Raw genomic sequence first — 19,622 nt, forward strand, 5'->3', positions numbered from 1 at the left:
AAAACCTTGTAAAAAGAGATGGTACACTTCACAGTTGTGAGGGGGAGGGGGAGGCATGGGTCAATTTCTTGTTAAAACTGTGGTTGCCGACATTTGGAAATACATTTTTGGAAATGAGAGGTGAAGGGACCTCTGGTTTCATATTAGCTGTGAATGTGGCCAGATTTTCAAGTGGAACAGAGTTTCCTGGGGAAGGGGAGTGTGTCCCTGTTGCACTGGTGCAGTTAGCCTAGAGGTATTGGTAGTCTGCTCTTTTACACACCCTTGGTCCATATGTGCACTACTAGCATCCCACTCTTTTGAGGGAGCACATTTTTCGACTAAACAATTTCCTCAGAGAAACTTTCACTTCTGCATTTCTTAAACTATATATAATAGGATTAAACATAGGAATTAAAATAGTGTAGAACAAGGAAAGCAACTTATTAACATCTAGTCTTTCTTTTGACCTGGGACTTAAATAGACAATAGTTGCTGAGCCATAGAAGAGAGATACCACAATAAGGTGTGAGGAGCAAGTGGAAAACACTTTCTTACGACCTTCCCTTGATGACATCTTCAGAATAGTGGAAATTATTTTCACATAAGAAGCAATGATAAAGGAAAAGGGGGTGATTACAAAAAATGTGGCAGCTGCAAAAACAGCAACATTATTCATGTAGATGTCAGCACAGGCCAACTCCAGCAATGGGGGGATGTCACAGAATAAGTGGTTAATTTCACGAGAGCCACAAAAAGGCAAAGTAAAAATGAGATATACTTGCCCTACATGCACAGGCATGTTGACAGTCAGCGACCCAGTAACAAGGCAGAAACAGAGTTGCTTGCTCATGATGAGTTTATACCGCAGAGGGTTACATATGGCCACATATCGGTCATAGGCCATGGCAGCCAGAAGGAAACACTCGGCACCACCAAGAATAAGTAGGAAGTAGATCTGGGCAGCACAGCCAATGAATGAGATGCTCTTGATTTCAGTCACAAAACCAACCAGCATCTTTGGGAGGGTGACTGAGGTGTAGCAGATCTCCAGAAAGGACAGGTTCTTCAGAAAGAAATACATAGGGGTGTGAAGGGCATAGTCTGTCACAGTAATGTAAATTATAAGCCCATTTCCTATTACAATCCCCACATAGATTAACAGGAATACCAGGAAGAGCAAACCTGGCAGATACTTTCCTGAGTATCCAAGGAGAATGAAGTCAGAAAATGCAGTGTGGTTTTCTTGTATCATTTTGTGGGAATGATGTCTGGTCTAGAGAGATAGCAATGATAGATTAGTCAAAATGGTTTACGAACTGTTGATACTACCAATGAAAAGTCAACATACTTCTGCCCAAACTCACATACAGGTGTGTTCAAATGTATAGCTATAGAAGAAGTCACTTGGAAGAAAAGGGCCATAATACTGTCAGCTTCAGGTTTAACAGATGCAAATGCACAATCAGAACACTGAATGAGTCACAACTCCAAGCATCATCGAGTCACAACTCTCATACAATATATTGACCTCGATCCAGCAGTGAGACCCAGATATTAAGGCTGTTCACAGAACAGCCCTAGCCAGATAGGGCTGCTTGTGTAGAGCACTGGGATCTGGCCCAATCCCAGTGCACTTCACCAGGGTAGAAGGGCACTCATCACCACACACCATTCTACCCCACTCCCCGATCGTATGAATTCTCAGGCTGCCTGCAGCCTGAGTGCTCATAGAGCCAGGAGACAAGAGTGCCCGACACCAGGGAAATCCCCCAATGCATCACGCCCCTTCCCTGGTGCATTGTGAGATGTGGGCAGCCACAGCCTGCTTTCCCAATGCCCCCTCACCACTCCCAAAGGTGCTGCGTGCTGGTCATGTGGGTGTGCGGCATTGGGAATCCTGGGAGTGGCACATCGTATGGGGGAAGTCAAGTCATCTCCTGCCTTCCCAGGAGCCCTCCCTAGGCTGGGTAAGCTTTAGTCATGTCCACGATCTTGTAGTGTCTCATTAATTTCAGTCTCATTGATTTCAGCAGCAGAGATTTTAGTCTCATTGATTTCAACAGAACTTAATGATGACTATATTTAACTCAATAAGCAAATAAACATGGCTATACCATGTCGACTTTCATTACCTTCACACATAAGCCAAACTGTAATCATAAACTCAGAATCTTTGTGCCAGCATTTTTAAAGTACTGCCATATGTACATTAACATACATTTATCAGTTAATGGAGTAATCAATTAAAAATTCAAAAACCAGACTGGTAGATCATGAAGCTCTTCAAACAACCAAAACCTGGGTAGGACAAGAGTTCTGCCCAGGTTTGAGAATTGTGTGCACTCCCAATTTTCAGTTTTGTGGGTGCCAACAACTAGATAGGAATAGGGAGAAGTGATTGTGTGGAAGACAGGAATTGGGTAGGACAGCTTTTCCTCCCACTTTGGTCAAAGGCTGGGTATGAGAGCTGGGGAGGATGGTGCTGTCTTACCCAGCTCCTGTTTCCCACACAATCATTTCTCCTTCCTCCTACCTAGTTGTTTGCACCCACACAACCACAAATAGGGAGCACACACTACTCCCAAACCTGGGTAGAATACTTGTCTAACCCAGTTTTCAGTTATGTGAACACACCAGATACTGAATTAATTGGCAACTGTGCCAATAAAGGTATGAGATATGAAAGAAAACTCATAGGCTGTTGAGTATCATTCACAAGGTTGGCCAAGTTACACTATCACACCATTACTCATGAGCAAAAAAGGAAAAAAAGAAGTATCTGAATGTTTAAGGGAGGAAAATTGCATGTATGGTTCCAAACTTTAAAAGAAACAGAACACCTATTTTCAATCCCCCCCCCAGTAAGAACAGTTTTAAGAAAAAAAAGGGAAATGAAAAAATGTGTAGGACCAGGGTCGTACCAAGGTTGGAATGGGCCCAGAGATAAGATTCGAAAATGGGCCCCTCACAGCCTTCCTCTCCTTCTCCTGGCCTAATGGCCTTTGAAGCCCCCACCCACCCACCCACTCCACCAACAAGTTAAGCATCATCTCTCTCTCTCTCTCTGACACATACAATATTTTTAACATGTGGGTTCTGAGGGCACAAACAGCAACTGAACTCAAAAGAAAGTAAGAATATACAAACAAATATATTCATGCAAATATGCATTAGCAGAAACATTTCAACACACAACTTAACATACTCCCATCCCACTTATTTCATCTCCCCGTTTCTCGCTCTAAAGGATCCAATATTTAAGCAACTGAATTTGTAAAGGTGTACAAGACTCTCTGTGCAGATAAACATTAGTGACATTCCAGAGGGTGTAAGGCTTCACCTGCACTGGGCCACAGATCTAAAATATATAAATAAACTGGTTAAAAAGAAAAATAGCAGAGGCTCCTCCATGGATTCACAGCCTTCTTGATAATTCACAAACAAACTTGAAGATAGTGCAATTGTAAGGAAAAATAATATAAGCCCTCATGGTTTCACAGTTTGTTATTCATACAAATCACCCCACTTAACATGGAGCACTTGTAAGGAAAAAAATAAGAGAAGTTTTTCTCTGAAATTCTGATTAAAATTATACCTTGATCCTTCACAACACACTGTTCTGATCCTTCAACACGAACTCCACCTGTGTGGAAGATGAGAGAGAAAGGGGATAGGGGAGGCTTGACCAGAGAGAGAAAGAGGGATAGAAAATGGAAAAGGGGATGGTGCAGGCTTGACCAGAGAGGGAGAGAAAGAAAGAGCGAGAGAGAGTTAAAAAAGGGATGGAAAGAGGATGGGTAGGTTTGGCATGAGAGAGAGCGAGCAATAGAGGAATAGAGGAATAGAAAAAGAAAAGGGATGGGGCTGGCTTGAGCGGGGAGAGAGGGGAAGAAAGAGAGAAGAAAAAGTTTAAAAAGTGATGGAAAGAGAATGGGTAGGTTTGGCGTGAGAGAGCGAGCGAGCGAGAGAGGAATAGAAAAAGCAAAAGGGGATGGGGCAGGCTTGAGGCGAGAGAGGGAGAGAGAGAGAGAGAGAGAGAGAGAGAGAGAGAGAGAGTTGTAAAAGAAAGAAAGATGGAAAGAGCCAGCCCGCCACGCCAAACCTCCCGCTACTTGCCCCTTGCCTCCCCCTGCCGCGAACCTCCATGTTGTTGTTTTTGTACATTTTTGTAAATGTAAGCTGTTGTGTGGCTAAGGGTCTGACTCAGTATATGGCAGCCAGCTTCCTATGATCCTGTGAGAGAGTTTTCTGGTGTGTAGAACAATTTCACCCAACCTACTAGCCTCCACACTTCTTCCTTCCTCGCTCCACATTTTCTCCCTTTAATAAACCCCGATTTAATGAACTCTTCTCCAACTCCTGCAGCCCACCTCAATGGGGCATTTCACAGGAACCCACACATGTCGCTTTTTTCTTCTTCCCCCCTCCACTCCACACCCATTAGAGTTTTGAAATCTGCAGTAAGTGCAATAAGAGCAAATCATCTCCCCCGCTTGCCTTTTCTGACATCTCTGGTCCATATCCTGTTTTTTACACACAGAAACACACACAGAAACACACACACACACACACACACACACACACACACACACACACACACACACACACACACACACAGTGTTTCTTCCAACCACCCCACTACGTTTCTTGAGGCTCTGCCAAGGATCGAATCCAGTGGGCTGCAGCCTCTTGTCCTTTCCCGTGGAACTGGCCACACAGCAACTCTGCATCAGACTTCTCCCTTGCGTGCCTGTTCACCCTCCTCAGACTTTCTGAAGAACCCCAACTCTCTCAGAGAGTGCTTGCAGCAGCAGCAGCAGCAGCAGCAGCCTCAGCTGCCCTGCCTGGATGGTTGGGGCTCCCTGTGAAAGATCGCAGTATCACACCCCAGTGGGAAAGAGCTGCTGGCCCCCATCCCGGTCCATCGCTGCACTTACCTTCCTCGCCATGAGCTGTCCTCTTTCTTGCGTGCCCCATGATCGCCACCCTTTGCTTCCAGGTGTTAGTGGGCAGGAGGCAACCTCACTCTTCTCCTTCACTGGCTTCTCTTCTCTTGTGTGGACGCCAAAAGCAGTCAAAGAGGGGTTTCCGTGGAGGGCTCCTAGGCAAAACTGCATCCCCGAAGGCCAGAGGAGGTCAGCCCAGCGGCAGGGTCAGTCAACAGCCCTGAGCCATTTTTGGAAGGGCGGTATAGAAATTGAATAAATAAATAAATAAATAAATAAATAAATGGCAGCTGCCGACGAGCTGCCAGCCGCAGTGAGGGACGGGTGAGGGGTCCAGCCCAAGGAAGCTCAGCAGCAGAGATCAAATCGAGTTGGCAAGGTGCATATGGAGGGCACCAACGTGTCCACCCACCAGCCAATGAGAGCCTCTGTGAGCCCTGATGTCAGAGAAGGCTGGCTGGACAGGGCCAGGACGGGGAAGGAGCCTAGACCAGGAGAGAGAGGGTGCACAGGTGCAGCTCCTCAGGTCTTGCCACGGCCCGCCCGGTAGTGGGCTGCAATCGGGCAGGCGCTGGGGAGTCGGGATCATGTGACATGCCTCTGGGCGGCTCTTTGAGGCCGCAGGCCAGGAGACAACTATCTCCCCTTGCCTCATGGATGGTACGTCCATGTGTAGGACATACAAGATTGCCAATCAAAACAATGGCCAAAAGTATGGCTCAAGAAAATGTTTACACTGTTTGGTTTCCAGAGTATACTACTCTTTTTGTATATGGCACTTAGGACCTGTCTCAGATACTGATCAGACAACTGGGTCATCATAGATAAATGACGTTCAGTCTTTCTGGTCTGGTATATATTGTATTAACTTTATGTACAAATATTAAGAAGGGAAGCCAGTGCTCCAGGAAGTAAACCTTATATTGGGGAGACATTGTACCTCTAATTTGAGATGACCTCTTTCCCATTGTCATTATTTGCAATCTTGACTAAAATTATCTACAGGTAGCTCAATAAAAGCTTCAGAGATATTGAAGCAATTGTGTATGAGTTGTGCAAATATGGAATAACAAGCAGTTTCCAGAGTAACACTCCATGGGTATGAAGCTCCTTCTATAAACAGATTGAGTTCTGCATTCACAGGACTCCTTGCAAAAGTGCAACACTCCTTGATTTCATGGCACACTGGCAAAGTGTTATTCTCCATGTCACCTCTTAAAATATAGGTACAGTTATAAGTGAGATATGCTCCTCTAGTAGGGAAATGGTGCTGATTCAGATATTTCAAATTACTTCATCTTATGTTTGAAGTAGAACTAATGCATTTAACAACTCCCATTGTCCTGATGATTATTATTGTTGTTTTTGTTGTCTCCTTATTTTGTATTGAGTGCTGTGTGAATAGTTTGTTGGAAATTTTCGATCTTCCAGTTCACTTGCATCTTTTTTCTCTTCTCTGGCATCAGTGTGTGCTCATGCACTGATTAAACTTTTTAAAAGGCAATATAGCTGTGAAGATATTTTTGTACCACGATTCTTTTGTTTTACCAATGCACAGGAGTTCATGATCACAGCACTGAATAAAAAGAATCCTGATTTAATCTAGTTGGACTAAAATTTCTCCCAAGTGGAACTCAAAAGAGAATTTCAGGGTTCTTCCCAAGGAGAAATATTGAAGAATTTTCTCAGATCCCTTTTCCACATCAAAACTGCTAAAGCACAAACTATGCTTTATCAAACATATGTGTTCCCCATAACATGGGGCTTGGGGTGGGGAAAACATCAACATATACTAAAACAATTGAAAACCGAGGAAGCTGTACATGAGACAACTGCGAAATTAAGTTTAGACCATTAACTTAATTAATTAAAGTTAAACCAGAATTCAGAAGATGTGAAATTGAGGCTCAGTGACCCTATGGAACAAGAACTCAGCCCTTACATACATGCATGGAAAAAGAAAGAAATTGGCTCAGATCAAGGGCAATTTTTTTTGCAATCTAAATCTAAACAATTGGGTATATGAGCAAAATTAACATCACACTCACCTGTTATGAATAGAGGGATGCAAACATTTCTTTCTCTCTGCTCAAGTGCCCATGACAATACTGTATTCTGCTTTTAATACCCTCTAGTTCTCAATGAGATGGGGGGGGAAGTATCTCATTATACTTGATACCAGCTAAAATGTTTTAACTGAGTGGAAATAGCTCACAGTATCCTTATTCCCAACAGTCACTGTTAAGAATTTCAGAGGGTTTTAACATTAATTTATACAGCGATTGTATATTGATAGAATTTAGAAGAGAATGCTAGCTATTACCTAGGGAATTATCTCAGCTGTATTGGAAATTTATTAGAAAACTCTTAATTAAACTTGAGCATTGGGAAGCTGGTTCTTTAAACACACTCAGAAATGTATACTGATGTGCAGCACAATCCTAGGCAGGTTTCCTCAGAAGTAAGTCCCAGCACTTGACATTCTAATGGAAGCACTTGTGGAAGCACATTGTGTGCTAACCCATGGCCGTTGTGCTAGCTATTTGTGCCAAGTCTAGAGCTTATGTTCCAGTCTCTGTGATACTTCAAGCATGCTTGTGCTTGCACAAGAGTGCACAGGGGCAGCACACCTCATTGGTTTTAAAGGGAACTTTGGCACAATTGTGAAAATCCCTGTTTCTTAATGCAACTATGTGATCTTCTTGCATGAGAACAGCTTTGCTCGTTATGCAGATGCTTTGTTAGTCAGGAAGTCAGCTATGAGTAGGGGTGTGCATGGAACCAGTTTTGCTGGTTTGGTTTGAATCACAACCAGATTCGAACTGACCTGGTCCAACCTGGTCTGGTTCTGGTTCCAGTTGAACCAGTCCCGGTCCGGTTTGACCAGAGTCAGAACTGGACCAGGTCAGTTAAAATCTGGTTGGGATTCAAACGAAACCAGCAAAATTGGTTCCATGCACACCCCTACTCATAGCTGACTTCCTGACTATCAAAGCACCTGCATAACGAGCAAAGCTGTGCTTACGCAAGAAGATCACATAGTCGCATCAAGAAACAGGGATTTTCTTAATTTCTTAACCCCCCAATTTGGGGGTCTAGTGGTAAAGGGGAATCCGGTGAAGATTCATCTTTACCAGTTAAGGGGCAGGGGCGCTTCCCTATGGTGTAGTCACACAAATGGGCTTTGCACATATGCAGGGGCCCAAATCAGGCTGAAGAAAGCCTGAACCAGGCTGCCACAGACCCAGGCTGCTCTGGGGGTGGCCGGCAGGGGTGGGGGTGGGGGAGCCACCACCACAATCCTAATTGTAAGTACCCCTGACTTCCCTGCTTCCCCCCTCTAGCCGTAAGGAAGCCTCCTGCCACTTTACTGGTAAAGAGGATCCTCACTGAATTTCCCTTTACTTGTAGACCCCAAACCAGTCTGAACCAGTCCAAACTGGTTTTGTTTGCATGCAGTGGTACAAGGGGGGCAGAGCAGAATTTGGAGTATACCATTACATCCTGGTAAAAAGCAACCTCCACTGTCACCCAGCATCTTGCAGGTCCCGCAAGCCATGCACCCTGCCTCCGCCTTTCAGCTGATCAATGAACCTGTTCAGTGGCCATTTGAGGAGTCAACATAGCAAATGTTTGCCTCAAAAGTCCACTGCACATGTTCATTGGCCAACTGAGAGGTTAGACTCTGATTGGCAGCATCTAATGTGTATGATGGTCTGAGAGATGATATGCACAGCAACAGAACTGTTTTGAAATAGATCACATGCTGAATTTTTAAAGAACCACACGGAAATACAAGGAGTGTGATTCATTATAGTTATTGCCACTGATGAAGACTGTGTATCGGTCGAAACACATCTGGCTCAGAAATCCAGATTGTTAAAGCACCTCCGTGCACTGTGCAACATCACAGGAGTACAAGCTACTTACAGTATAGTTCAGAAACAGAGGTTTTACTTTCTTAAATGCTCAGGATTCTTTTTGGAGAACTCCCTTTGGGACTTTTAGATCACACTTACTTGTGATGGCATTTATCTATATCATGGGGAGTCTATTTTGTTAAGTGTTTTAAATATATACTAGCTGGGCCAGGCGCAGAGCATCTGTGCCTCTAGTTTCCCCCACCTGCTGCTGCCGCTGATTTCTTTCCCAGCCTGCCCCCAGCTGCTTTCTTACCCCGCCCACCCCCTCGCCCGCCACTGCCATTTTCTTCCCCACCCGCCACCACCATCTTCTTCCCCTGCCCTCCTTTACCATTTTCTCCCCCCACCCGCCCCTGCTGCCAATGCCCTTTTCTCTCCCCACCCACCGCACCGCCATTTTCTCTCAACCACAGCTGCCATTTTGTCCCCTCCAACACCGTTTTGTTTCCCACCTCGCCTCTAGCGCCGCTGCTTTTCTCTTCCCCTGCCAGCACTCTTGCTTGAGCCTTCATGAATGGGATTATTGACGGGTACAGCTAAGAGAACTATATATGTAGATTCTGTTTGGAGCGATATTGATTTTGAACAGATTAATTTTATGACCAGATGGGATTTATCTTTTACTGAGAGAGAATATAGATTGTAGACCCCGATTCTCTATATATTTACATCGTGAATTAAAACTAATATAGATACAGATATAGAATATATATCATTTTTTAGATTTATGTCCATTTTAGTTCACCAGAATATTCTTACTTACACTCTTTAAGGTTTTGTATAGCCACAGTTCTTGTGTCAGACCTAGGTATAGGTACAATGGCCAGAAAACTGGATACTTTTAGCTACACATCAGAACATATAGCTAAGATTTTAAATACATCCTCCTTCTTTTCTTACCAAGCTTATTAGGAGGCTAGGCTTATTAGTACAAATATTCTAGATTATGTACGAAAGTTGTGAGATTGGAAATGCATATAGGTGCTTTGTGTGTAAGGTACAAAGGATCCCTAGGGGATTAATATCTAAAGACCCAGGCATGTTTCCATTCAATGATGAATTTAAAGATAAGTGGTTTGCCATATTGAACAAATGTTCCCTTGATTTAATGGTACTCTTGATAGAAACATCACAGCAGGAAATTGAACATAAAATAACAGAAGCAGAGCAACTAATAGAAGAACTTAAACATAAATTGGGTGAAAGGGTGTTCAATGAAAAGTCTGAAGCATTAGATGAAGAACTGGAAATAGAACATAATAAATTGAAGCAAGATAAATATTGGAAATTCTTAAGAGATTTGAAGGACTATGAGAATCAAATATATTCATTGAAGAGAAGGAATGACCAGAATGCTAAAGCTAATTCTAAATAGGTATCATTTGATCTCACGTTGGGCACCAGCATTGAGTTGGAGGACCAAACAGATAATAGCATAAATTCCAATCACTCACACTCACCTCAGGGCAATAGGAGTAATCATCAGGAAAATCTTAGATCACAGAGACCTTTTGGGGGGCAGCCCAGAACTTGGGAGTACAGCAGATACAACAGAATTCCCAAAACACTACAGTAGTGATTTTATCCAGTTATTAACTATCAGAATTTGAGTCTAGAGTTCTAGACAATGGACTTCCACTCCCCCTTTTAAATATCCCGCTCTTCCTCCAAGGAGCCCAGAGCGGTGTGCTACATACTTAGGTTTCTCCTCACAACAACCCTGTGAAGTAGGTTAGGCTGAGAGAGAAGTGACTGCCCAGAGTCACCAAGCAAGTATCATGGCTGAATGGAGATTTGAACTTGGGTCTCCCCGGTCATAGTCCAGCACTCTGAACACTACACCATACTGACTTCCATTTATTACTATACCCAAACATAATTTTAATACTATGAGGGAACTCCAACAACTGTTTCACAAAATAAAATGAAGTGGCTTCTTCAAGGACAATAAGGAAAGTGAGTCAGACATAATATGATTTAAACCACAGTCTACATTTAATCCGCCTTCTCATAACCCCTATATCAAGGTGTTTCAGGATCTAGTTGTGAGAAATATACGATTATTGGAGAATCGAGATACTGCCTTGGCATAACCTGACTGGAGAGGAACACTTGGTATTAAAAAAACCTCAAGCAGAAAGAAGATAATCATTTTCAAACCTGCTGATAAAGGAGGGGACAGAATTATTTTGGATAAAGGGGATTACATTTGTGAATTCTCTAGACAATTGAACAATGACCTACTTTATCTCAAGAATACCCAGTATCCCACTGCGCAAGTATGGAAAGAGATAGTGAACCTTATGGAAGAGGGATTAAACATGGGTTATATTTCCAAAGCAACACATGACTTCCTATTAGAATCTGATAGTAGAATGTTAGTGTTCTATATTTTACCTAAAATACCAAAAAAAAAAAAAAAATTACACCAGTCCCAGGAAGATTCATAGTCTCCACCTGCAGCTCTATAGTGGAACCTATCTCTACATGTTTTGAATCTTTTCTGAAACCCTTTGTAGTTCAATTCCTGCTTACTTGAAGGATACTATGGATTTTTTGAACTATATTGACAAACTTGAACTCCCTTCTTCTAAATTTAGTTTGGTCACTATAGAGTTTCTTTATATATGAATATTCCCCAAGAAGATGCACTGGATGTTATTAAGCAGACTTTGAATGATAGGACTTCTTTAGAACCCCCTATGACATTCCTTAGAAATTAGGCAGAATTGACATTAACAAGAAATTATTATTTTCAATTTTCTCAGAATTATTATTGGCAGATCTCGGGAGTTGCAATGGCTTGTCGGTTTGCCCTCCAAGGTGGCCAACCTTTTAATGGACCACATAGAAAAATGCACATTCTGAAAGACAATCATTTTGTGAAAAATATTGCAGCATACACAAGATTTCTTGATGATGTATTCATAGTATGGGTAAGTTTGGAAGAAGACCTAGGTGAGTTTTTAAATCTTTTGGATACCATCCATCCCATTATGGTTGACATTTCTTGCCATGATGGCAAGGATCATCCTCCTTCAATGTGAATGACTTGTCATAAAGTTATGAAAATGTTGTTGGGTGTAGTAGGGCTGGATTAAAGTATTTGTAGGCCTTAGGCACTCTCATAAGTTTAGGTCCCCAAGATAGATCTATAGATAAATATTTGCATTGCGTACAGCGTATAGGTCACCTAATACCAAGTTGTGAAACTGCTGGCTGGCAGGCTGGATTAGGACTTCAGAGCTCAACTGAATGGCCCACATGAAGCAGCCCCAGGATTAGCCGCCATCACCACTTTTCTTCCCCAGCATGTCTCCTTATTTGCTGGCTTCCTTCTTCCCCCTGCTACTGCTGTGGGCAGTATTCCTCTCCTCCCAACATGTGCCGCAGTGGAAGCTGTGAGCTGCTGAAGAAGCAAAAAAGGCTGTAAACCAAACAATGTTAGATATGGAATGGCAACAGTAGATAAGTAGGGCCCCTAAACAACTTAAAATATTGAGATTTGCTGTTATCAATAAGCCTGCTGATTATTGCCAAGCCCTAACTATTCCTAAGTATCGCAGACTATTTGCACTGGCTCGCTTTGGTGTATTGCCTTTGGCAGTTTTATATGGTAGATAAGGTAGGATTTCTTACTCTGAACACTACTGCCCATGTGATACACAGGCCACAGGGGATGTGGGTCATGTTTTATTATACTATAATTTTAATAGGGACTCACGTGAGTACTTAATTTTACCCCTGATTAAGGACATACCAGGCAGAAAAGATGAAATATATATTTCATTTATCTTGTAACATCAACCCAATGTTATTTACAATGTTGTGAAATTGTTTTTAATAGCAATGAATATACGACAACACCTAATGACTAATGTAGTGGAATAATTTACTATGTCACTGTATATTTGTAAGACCATGCTGCTGCTATACAATTGTATGGGTATGACACTGTGTTCTTTTCTTCATGCTTCTTTACTGGTCAAAGACTGAAATAAAGTCTAGCTAGCTAACTATGAGTTGCTTCCTTCCTTCACTCTCCTCCTCTCCTCCTCCCTTGTGGTGGGCTTTTCAGCACTCAAATCACTAGCCTAGAAGAGTAAAAGTGGAAATGAAGAGGGAGGAGGAGAAGGAAGACAAAGTCAAAAGATGGCACAGGGTGCTTTTCTCTGGACAAGGGGGGGGGATGAGGAAGGAAGGGAGAGAGGAAGACAGTGAGAGAAAGAGAGAGGAGGAAGAGGAGGAGGAGGAGGAAGAAAGAAGGGTGAGTGGCAGGTAAGGGAGAGGAAGAGAGGTTCTGCTTTATTTGGGGCATGATGTTATTTTGGAATTATTTATCTGATTATTGAGTGTTAAAATCTTATGAGAACAATAGCAGTTAATATATGGTGGTGATGTTCAGAATTTCTGTTAAAAATAGTAATTTCCTGAGCATGTTCTGGTGTAAAAAACAGTGCATTCAGCTAACCTCAGTGGCAGGATTGTGTATGCAATATTTGGTATATGTAGGTCATCGGGGACTATGACGTTCAGAATTCATCAAAAAAACAGGACAAAAAGCTTGCTTGCTTGCTTATTTCTTTATTTATTTGATTGACACATTTTAATACTGCCCCATACACAAGTCTCTAGGTGGTCCGCGATCTAAAAACACAACAATTAAAACATTAATTGAAACAGTTTAAAATACAGATTAAAAACTCTAAAACTAAAAACTTTAAAACTATAAACTAAAAGCCTGACTAAGCAGGTATGTTTTAAGGCCCTTCTTTAAAAAATCCAGAGAAGGGGAAGTTCTAATTTCATTAGGAAGTATGTTCCAAAGTCCCAGGGCAATCCTAGAAAAGACCCAGTTTCAAGTCGCCACCAACCAAACCAATGGCAACTTCAACCTGACCTCCCCAGATGATCTTAGGGGGAAGAGTTCATGAAGAAGAAAATTTAAACTTTTCCTGAGCATATTTTGGTGTATAAGTAGTGTATTCAGCTAATTTAAGAGGCAGAGAAAGAGAGGGAGGAGAAAAGAAGAAGGTGAGAGGAAAAGGGAGGAGGAGGAGGAAGACAGAAGGATGTGCAAGGCAAGTGAAAGAAGGCAGCATAAGGCTATTTAAAGCCCGCTGGAGGTTCATTAGGATCAAATCTGGCCCACCACCCAATTGTCTTTGACACCCCTGCCCTAATATGCCCCATAATGAACATCCTTAGGGCTGGAATATCCATCAGGACAATTTCCTCACAAGAATGTGTATTGTGGGTTGTTATGGGGAGAGTTTGGTGACAAGTTTTCCAAATGTTAACATTGATTTTAGAATCTGTATATTGCCATCTTTGGAACAAACTGTGAAGGGAGGTGTCCTTGTTCAAATCTGAAATGTTTGAAGAACTATGTTAGATCATCCACGGGACAGAAATGACTACCTTCACTTGCAATACTCTCAACTGTGAACGAGCTCAACTATTAATAGTTAATGAGCACTATTAATATGAAATTTGTGAAAGTGGGGGGGGGATATGGTCCTGAAATCGTACCCCTTAGGTTAGTTGAGTTTGTTTGTTTGTTTGTTTGTTTGTTTTGGCTGCCACTTGTTTTGTGCAGAAGTATTCCTGTATTCTGCATGGCAGCCAGCAATATAAAGCCCTATTCATGCAGATATAGCATCATTTTGACAGGAGCTTCTGGAAATTAAAAGGGCAGCCATGGAAATAACATTGCTGCTCCCAGTGGGTTGCTCATAATTTGGACCTTGAGTAAACATGGAAAGCCCTTAACAACATTTTTTATTGTTAATGAAATTTGATTACATTGAGAAGGCTATGCCTACTGCACTCTGATCAGCAAGGGCCAAAAATAGTACAATGTAGAGTCGTGGATAACTGAATTAAGTTTAATAATATTTGCTCCGATTTAAGTAAATGTACATTAAACATTAACTTTGCAGGCCTTTCTGTTAGCAAAATCATTGACTAAATCTTTTAATTTCAATTTTTGCAAAAGCTCGTTCACAAGTGAGAGTATTGCAAGCAAAGGTAGTCATTTCTGTCCCATGGACGAAATGTTCTGTTCATCCATAATTTAAATAATGTTTTCCCAGTAGAGAAATAGCAGACATCACCATGTAGTGGATATGTGCTTATTACCCTTTGGACAAGATCTGAAAGTACAGTGACAAAAAGCACAAATCATTTGCTCACCACTCACTTCAGACTTCAGTGATATCAAATTTAGCACCTTGCAGATACATTTTTGCTTTCTGCAGAAAGTATATTATATTTATTTTTTATTTATTTTATTTTATTTTTACATTTATATCCTGCTCTTCCTCCAAGGAGCCCAGAGCGGTGTACTACATACTTAAGTTTCTCCTCACAACAACCCTGTAAAGTAGGTTAGGCTGAGAGAGAAGTGACTGGCCTAGAGTCACCCAGCTGGTGCAGCAAGAGAACAGTCTTACAGAACTTCCCAACTAACTTCACTGGAGCTGCAGAGAAACAGCAATTGACCCTTTCCCTTTCTCCAGGAAGTCCTCTGTACCATCTGAAAATATGTCCCAGAAGGTTGCATAATCTTCAGAGCAGTGGTGTAATGATGATGGTGGTGGACAAAGCTGGTGGCCAGATACTCACCCCAGCTCACCTACCAGCTTTCAACTCCTCAAGCCCTGTGGACACCTCCTCTTCAGGCACCTCGACAGCAACTGATCTGCTGCCTCTCCACCCACCCCCTGGTGGGCCTCCACATCCTCCACTGCCTCCATCTCTGCAGTGCCTCCAGATAACAAGGTAAATCATTAAGAATTGACTGGCTGCTGCATGGTATAAAGATCTCGCAGCCCAGCACCTGGCACTGAACCATCATTTTATTTATTTGTTTGTTTAAAATATTTCCATACCACCCAAAGCTTGAGTCTCTGTCATGTCTTTATTACACACATGAAGACCCAAGAGATTTTGAACTGCTTCCTATTATATATTGTATTTTCTTTTCTCCTTTTTGTCTGTTATCACTTCATGCATTGTTTTTTTATTGTAAGTTTTAATCCTGTGTTGTGAGCTGCCCAGAGAACAATTTGTTATGGGGTAGATAACAAATAAATTGTCAGTTGTTGTTGTTGTTGTTGTCCTTATTCTGCTCCTCTCAGTGCACTACACACCCTTGCTCCCTGTGTCCACAACTAACATCCCGATCATTTGGAAGATCACATTTTTCTACAAAACAATTTCCTCAGGGCAACTTTCACTTCTGCATTTCTTAAACTATATATAATAGGATTAAACACAGGAATTAAAATAGTATAGAACAAGGAAAGCAACTTATTAACATCTACTCTTTCTTTTGACCTGGGACTAAAATAGACAATAGTTGCTGAGCCATAGAAGAGAGTTACCACAGTGAGGTGTGAGGAGCATGTGGAAAACACTTTTTTACGACCTTCCCTTGATGACATCTTCAGAATAGTGGAAATTATTTTCACATAAGAAGCAAGGATAAGGATAAAAGGGATTATTAGAAAAAATGCAATAGATACAAATAGAAATACTTTATTCATATAGGTGTCAGCACAAGCCAACTCCAACAATGGGGGGACATCACAGAATAAATTGTTGATTTCACGAGAGCCACAAAAGGGCAAAGTAAACACTAGATATATCGGCCCTGCATGCACAGACATGTTGACAGGCAGTGATCCAGTAACAAGGCCAAAACAGAGCTGATTGTTCCTGATGAGTTTATACCGCAGGGGGCTACATATGGCCACATATCAGTCATAGGCCATGGCAGTCAGAAGGAAACACTCAGTACCACCTAGTATAAGTAGGAAGTAGATCTGGGCAGCACAGCCAATGAATGAGATGCTCCTGATTTCAGTCACAAAACCGACCAGCATCTTTGGGAGGGTGACTGAGGTGTAGCAGATCTCCAGAAAGGACAGGTTCTTCAGAAAGAAATACGTAGGGGTGTGAAGGGCATAGTCTGTCACAGTAATGTAAATTATAAGTCCATTTCCTATTACAATCCCCACATAGATTAACAAGAATACTAGGAAGAGCAAACCTGGCAGCTCTGGAATGCCTGAGTATCCAAGGAGAATGAAGTCAGAAAATGCAGTGTGGTTTTCTTTTATCATTTTGGGCAAATGATGTCTGGTCTAGAAAGAGAACAATGACAATCTGTAAGCTAAAACAAAATTACCCATAATCTAGAAAAAAGGGTTTCACAAATGCTGATACTATGAATGCAAAGCTCATACACTTTGACTCTGCCCACACTCACAAACTGGTGTAGAACTGTGATCACTTGGAATAACAGAGCCATGATACTGTCAGCTCCAGTTATCTGAGAAACAGGTGCAAAAATCACAAAACAGAATGAGTCACAATTCCAAGCATTGTCTGATTCAGAAATCTGATTTTAAAATGTCCTTGAGTGGTGTAAGGTAGCTGTGTGTTACAGGTAAGATGCTGGTTGCAAGTAACTTAAGGCCCAATTATTTCCATACAGCTTCATGACGACCGTGGCCTGGTTCATACATAACAGGAAAGCAGAGTTCCCTTCACCTCTGGTTTCCAAACCTGAACATCCAAACCCAGGGAAATGGAGTGTGTGAGGGAAAGCAACCTGTGGCTTCCTTCGCCAAATTCCACTCTGAACCTTCAGTCAGAGTGGAGTTTCACTGCTGCCTGCTCCATTTCTGCAGTGCCAGCATTATGTATGAATGCTGGCACCACAGGTTGGGCCCCATGGGGCCAGAATTGAGGGAGGAAGCTCTTCCTTCACTCCAGCCTGATTGGCTGTTCAGGCTGTCCTTCTGTGAAGCAGGAAGCTCACACAGCCAGTTCCAGATAGGAGAGCAGGGAGAGGGAACAGTAGAGCAGCAGAACAGGAGAGCAAGGGAAGGATAGCACAGAACCACTGGTCCATTGGACCTGTGGTTCCGTTTTATGTATTAACCGAGTCCATAATTAGCTGAATCACAGCAAATCGGGTCACCCTGCCATATAATTAGTCATAAGCAATAAATAAACAAACATTTAAGGGAGAGAAACTATGATTCAGGAATGCCCCCTCAAGCTCCTTCCTTAACCAGAAGGAGCTTCAACTTTCAGAACATGTTCCTCCCCCCCCCCCCGAAATAACTTAACACTGACAGAGTGTTAATCTCAAAGTCACTATCTATCTATCTATCTATCTAAATATATCTATATCTATATCTATATCTATATCTATATCTATCTATATATGAGAAATATACCAAAGTAGTGAAATTTTGGGTATTCTTTCTAAAATGTCAAAATAAAATGGGCAAATCTCATAAACACAAGGGATGAAAAATAGTAATGGTAATCTTCAACATTAAAACAATCCATCAGGTAACAATAAGCACAATTTGAAAATAAATTCAGTGAACTAATAGGAGCAAAATGATGTATTTGTGGCTAAATAAAAATCTCAGCAGTTCCATACACTAACAGGAACTAATTAAACCATACATAAGGTATGTTTATGAACCAAAATCTGAAATGAAAGCTTTGGGTCCAATCATATGCACTTACTGGAAAGTAATTACTTCTGAACAGAACTGAATAGGGCTGGGCTGGATATTGTTTTGTATCATATATAATGACAAAATAATGACAAAATAAGCATCTACCATTAAGTAAACAAAGTGCATGCACACACTAGGGCTATGTCTAAGTTTCCCTTCATCCAAGCACCTTCCTGGATATTATATTTCCAAATGCCCTGATCTGGTTTCTGAATAAGAACTAATGCATTCAAAATTCTCCATTGTCCTGTTATTATTTCCTTATTTTGCACTGAGTGCTGTGTATGCAGTTTGTTGGGACGGGAGTATTTATTCCAGTCCATTTCCATCTCTCCCCCCCCCCCCCGCCACCACTTCTATGTCATCAGGGTGTGCATAGGCATTGATTAAACTTGTAAAAGGGCATGGTTGTACCAAATATCTTTGGGGTATTCTACCAATGCAGAAGAGTTCATGGGCACTTTGGCAAACCAAATGAATCCTGATATAAATTTGATATACATTTGGGTTCATGTTTGAACCCAAATGTATCCAATGTGATATTCAGAAGAGAATTTCCGGGTTCATCTAAGGAAAGTATACTTTTGAAAAGAATTTTGGGGTTCCTTCCAAGTTGATACATGGGGAAATTTTCTCATATGGCTCTTCTGCATCCCTTACTAACTTATCAAGATTGTTGTGTTTTTTAAAAAAAGAATGAACACACAATGATTGACATGCAGTGCAGCTTAACAAAGGCAGTTGTGAACCATCTGTGCCATTGCAGGGGTCTAAAGCAACATCTGCAGTGTTAAGAACAAGGCTCGTCCAATTCTACCTAAAACTGTACGTGCACTTCTGCAGTACTGGAACTACAAATATGGAGCTTTAAGTAGTATCAGGAGTAGAATCCAGAGGAAAGAATTGTGGTATGCAAGGAGAAGGCAATGGACCAGGGATATTAATGGTTTAATGAGACCGATATTATTTACAGAGAGGCAAGTTTAGTCTGCTTTCAGTGTGTTTGCTGCTAGCTCTTTGTTAGCCCTACCTCTAGTTCAGGACTGGAATAAAAGTAACTAAAGCACCATTCAAAAGCTGGCCTGGATCTGTGAATGGATTAACCAAAAACACCACATCAGGCAAACCCTGTTTCACAACACTGCTGGCATTGCTTAGACCCCTGTTTACAACTGCCTTCATTACACTGCACAGCATGTCAGTTAATGTTTTATCAAAGCATA

At 41.7% G+C, this 19,622-nt stretch overlaps 1 protein-coding gene and 1 pseudogene across 1 annotated transcript; both read right to left on the reverse strand.

Annotated features, from left to right (window-relative positions):
- Window positions 1-283: 283 nt before the first annotated feature.
- Window positions 284-1,234, reverse strand: LOC128331275 (olfactory receptor 10AG1-like). Its single transcript, XM_053264627.1, has one exon. The coding sequence runs from the start codon at window positions 1,232-1,234 to the stop codon at window positions 284-286; it is 951 nt and encodes a 316-aa protein (XP_053120602.1).
- Window positions 1,235-16,050: 14,816 nt separating this feature from the next.
- Window positions 16,051-16,983, reverse strand: LOC128331276 (olfactory receptor 10AG1-like; annotated as a pseudogene).
- Between the last annotated feature and the right edge of the window lie 2,639 nt (window positions 16,984-19,622).

The sequence above is a fragment of the Hemicordylus capensis genome, chromosome 6, assembly GCF_027244095.1.
Source record: "Hemicordylus capensis ecotype Gifberg chromosome 6, rHemCap1.1.pri, whole genome shotgun sequence".
Lineage (NCBI taxonomy): Eukaryota > Metazoa > Chordata > Lepidosauria > Squamata > Cordylidae > Hemicordylus > Hemicordylus capensis.

Bases quoted from the DNA above. Each gene is read 5' to 3' on its own strand.
- LOC128331275 (XM_053264627.1), bottom strand. From the start codon at position 1,234: ATGATACAAGAAAACCACACTGCATTTTCTGACTTCATTCTCCTTGGA.